This window comes from Jaculus jaculus, chromosome 1 (assembly GCF_020740685.1).
Source record: "Jaculus jaculus isolate mJacJac1 chromosome 1, mJacJac1.mat.Y.cur, whole genome shotgun sequence".
NCBI lineage: Eukaryota > Metazoa > Chordata > Mammalia > Rodentia > Dipodidae > Jaculus > Jaculus jaculus.
This window is the reverse complement of record NC_059102.1, coordinates 170,480,485-170,484,787: the sequence shown is the minus strand read 5'-3', so window position 1 is coordinate 170,484,787 and position 4,303 is coordinate 170,480,485. Positions and strand designations below refer to the sequence as shown.

At 36.5% G+C, this 4,303-nt stretch overlaps 1 protein-coding gene across 1 annotated transcript; it reads right to left on the bottom strand.

The window, feature by feature from the left end:
• Window positions 1-1,260: 1,260 nt before the first annotated feature.
• Window positions 1,261-2,205, bottom strand: LOC101595580 (olfactory receptor 5B17-like). The gene has a single exon (XM_004667713.3). The coding sequence runs from the start codon at window positions 2,203-2,205 to the stop codon at window positions 1,261-1,263; it is 945 nt and encodes a 314-aa protein (XP_004667770.1).
• Window positions 2,206-4,303: the final 2,098 nt, after the last annotated feature.

Genomic DNA, 4,303 nt, shown 5'->3' with positions numbered 1-4,303 from the left:
GTATATGAAAGATAATAATATCTTGTCTAATACAAAATTAACAAAGATGATTTATGCATTAACTTTCAGAAATGGAAACCATTTTCTATTAACTTTCTGAGTAAAGGAAACACATTCCACATCAGTGTAGAAGAGTGTAATTCTTCTATTACAAGTGATTGTGAAACCTGTGGGAGAGCTGTTCTGATTTGTCTTTGGATACACTTGTTAGTCTCTGGTCTTCCACAAGGGGGAAAGAAAGCATACTGGAGAATTCAAAGGAGAAAAAAAAAAATCAATGTGGTAAAATTTATTGAGACTGTCAGTTTTCTGGAAAGGCTATAATCATTACTGAGAATATGTTAGGGATTATGCTTTTTTTGACCATTACAGAATCACTGTAGTTTTTCCAACCACATAATTTGGAACTTTCAGAGGTGCTTGAATGCTCAGTAAAAGAACTTTTTTTTTTTTAAATTGAAGCTCATACTGTTATGTCCAGTGAAATACTCAATTTAAGCTCCTGCTTACAGGGAGTTTCTATTTAATTTGAATAATATTGGTATCTACAAGGACAAATAAATGTTTTTACAGCTCTGAAAAGCAAAACAGGCTGAAAAAAGAAAATCCCTATTAGGGAAGTGCCTAATAGTGCATGGACAACAAGCAAACCAACAATCTGAAATAAGTAAGAGCAAGAAATCAGCAAATATAGATCTCTGAGGAACAGGCATGCTAGGAGTTCTACAGAAATATTAAGAAATTAATCTGATGGTACTGAGCCATGAGAGTAGTGGGAGGATGTGCAGATATAGCACGTCTGAAATGCCAGTAAGTCAATGAACCTTTCAAAGTATTTGCAGCTAAAATGGAGAATAATAATATTATCACTCCATGTGTGAAAACAAAATGTGAACAGTTGGTAGTCCTAAGTTTAAAGTAAATAATAATGATATTTTCTTCATATGTATTCAAATATGGCTATTTATCTTCTGAAACAAGTCACATGATTACATTTTCTATTTGCAAGATCTTCCATAATGGCTGAAAAATGCAGTAATATGCATCTACATAAAATGTGAGCACAAAAATTCCATATGCTTCACTAAGTGAACTTACTTATTGTTCTATTTTATTTATTTTATGTGTTTGTAGATGTCCCTCAACTAACAAAATGGATAATATAAGAGAAAATTAGTCCCCATATGACCATAAACAGTTGAGTTACTATAGTGAGTAGATTCAAACAGAATAAAATGGCTTATTGTGGGTTATATATAATTAAAACAGTAAGTTAAGGGAATATTTTGCCTTGTCCACAGCTTTCTTGAATGCACTTTTTACCTCTTTGTTCCTCAGGCTGTAGACCAGAGGGTTCATCATGGGGATGACCATGGTGTAGAACACAGATGCCACCTTGTCAGTGTCCATGGAGTGACTGGAGCTGGGCTGCAAGTACATGATAATGACAGTCCCATAAAATATGAAGACAGCTGTGAGGTGAGAGGCACAAGTGAATAAAGCCTTCTGGTAGCCCTCACCTGAATGCATCTTTAAAATTGTGGTAAATATGAACATATAGGAAATTAAGATAACAAGGAGTGCTAAAAATATATTAAAGCTTGAAAGAAGGAAAAGAATTAACTCATTAATATGGCTATCAGAACAAGTCAGAGTCATGACTGCTGGAATGTCACAGAAAAAGTGATGGATCACATTGGACATGCAGAAAGAGAGACAAAATGTGTCTCCAATGTCAATAGCAGCAGTCAGCAAACCAAGAATATAAGAACATTTTATCATACGAGCACACACACTTGTGGTCATGATGACTGGGTAGTGTAGAGGTTTGCACACTGCTGCATAGCGATCATAAGCCATTGAGGTCAAGAGGTAATTTTCCACAGTGGCAAAATGTACAAAAAAGAACATCTGAGCAGCACATCCATTATAAGAGATGACCTTGTCTTCCATGAGCAATCCAGCCAAAACCTTTGGAGTGACTGTTGAAGAGTAACAAAAGTCGACTAGAGACAAGTTACAGAGAAAAAAGTACATGGGGGTGTGGAGACGAGAGTCCAGCAGAATTAGAGTGCTCATCCCCAGGTTCCCCACCAGAGTGGTGAGGTAGATGAGCATAAATATTATAAATAGGGGAACCTGGAGTTCAGAGTCATTAGTTAGTCCTAGCAGGATGAATTCACTCACTTCTGTATTATTCTCCATAGACAGTGTTTTAGAATCACAGGATGCTGTAAAGCAAAGATAATTAAAATGATAGCGTAATTAACAAAAGCCTATGCACAGATATTGAAATACAAAAACATTTTATGTATCAATATTTTTCTGACATTATTTATATATACGGCATGGGATGACAGTGCAATTTAGTAGATAACATGTATTTAGCAAGGTATTTCTTTTGAAGAGATCATGTCTTCATGAGACACATTCCAGACTTCTTAACTTTGTGTATGAGTAAACTAAGCTGCACAGAAAGATGAAAACTAGGCATGCACTCTGCCACTGAGCTAAATCCCAGCCCTTAGGTGTTTTGTTCGTTCAGTCGGCATATAAATTCTTAGCCCTATTATTTATTCAGTTTAAAGTTAATAATTCTCTTCATTGCACTGGAGTTTCACATTAGAGAAATTTAAAAAGTGTGTAGTAGGCATGGTTGGTGATAGGTGAGCTTTAGGGCTATGGCAAATGAAACCAATTTTGAAGAAAAGATATAGTGTTGAATATGAAAGCTAGGGCTTTGAAAAAAAGGCGTTTTTAGGGCTGGAGAGATGGCTTAGTGGTTAAGCGCTTGCCTGTGAAGCCTAAGGACCCCAGTTCGAGGCTCGGTTCCCCAGGTCCCACGTTAGCCAGATGCACAAGTGGGCGCACGCTTCTGGAGTTCGTTTGCAGAGGCTGGAAGCCCTGGCGCGCCCGTTCTCTCTCTCTCTCCCTTTATCTGTCTTTCTCTCTGTGTCTGTCACTCTCAAATTAAAAAAAAAAAAAAGGCATTTTTACATTTACATAGAAACGTTATTCTTCACTATCTGGGGCAATTTGTCCTTAAATTCACTGAAACCTATTTAAATAAAATGAGCTAATGCATGTAAAAGCCTTCATGTGGATTAAGCACAGCCATGAGTGTGAGATTTAATATTATTGGTTTAATAACTTTTTTTTATTCTCCTTTTCTTCTTGAGACAGGGTTGCTAGCTCAGGCTGGCCTCAAACTTGCTATCTAGCTGAGGATGACCTTGAACTAGTCTTTTTGTCTCGACCTCGAAAGGGTGGGGATTAAAGTATGCTCCAGCAGGCCTGATTGCAGAGTAGCATTTTCTGTGCTGATTCAGAAAAGTAGGTGGCAACATGCAGGTTGTTGTGTTTGCAGGGAAGATAACACAAGAATCCAGTGACGTTTGAGAATGCTTATGCTTAATGTCTTCCTTGAGATGCACATTTTGGCTTGTATGGAAAGCCTTCCCTTCTAAGATTCATTGTCATTATCATTGCTACCAACACTAAACTGGATCACAACTACTGTAGGTTGTAAACAGCACTCATGGCCTAGAGTACTGATGCTCCTCTTCAGATTAGTCCGTCAGAATTATGTGTTAAAACTTTTTACTTGTGTTTGGAGCTTTGAGAAGAATATTAATTTTTTAGTAGTAGCTATTAACCAACTTCTCATTTGCATTTATTTTACATGTATTGATATTTAATTACTTATGTTTGTCAATTTAAAACCCTGGTGTGTCCATTCTCTCCCTCTCTCTCTCTCTCTCTCCCTACTTGCCTCTCCTCTCAGTAATAAATAAATAAATCCCTCATTCACATGCATAAACTATATTTACATTATATGTACATTTTTATATAAACATTAACAACTATTATTATTATTAAATTCCTATTGTTTCCATCTGTACAATGTAGGGAAACCCACAATTTCAAAATTTTTAAGTTAATCATATATTCACAGAACATTTTACAAAATGTTCTACATAGAAAGTAACTTTAAATCAGATCTCTAGCTTTCCCACCAAGGCTCAGGGATCATGGTGAAAGAGGTGGCAGAAAGACTGTAAGAGCCTCAGCATGGGTGGGAATTGCCTAAGACACCATGTTTCTCCCATCCTTGCCAAAGATATATCAATTGTTCTGATTAAAGTGTGGATTCTTTGATGGTTATTATTCAGGTGATCATAGCGGATGTGGAAACAAATCTAGGAGACAAATTGTCCCAAAACTAAATATTGCTGAATTAGCAGCACCTTCACAAATCACATGGCCAATTTCCTAATTGCATAAAAGAAAGAAATGCAGAATG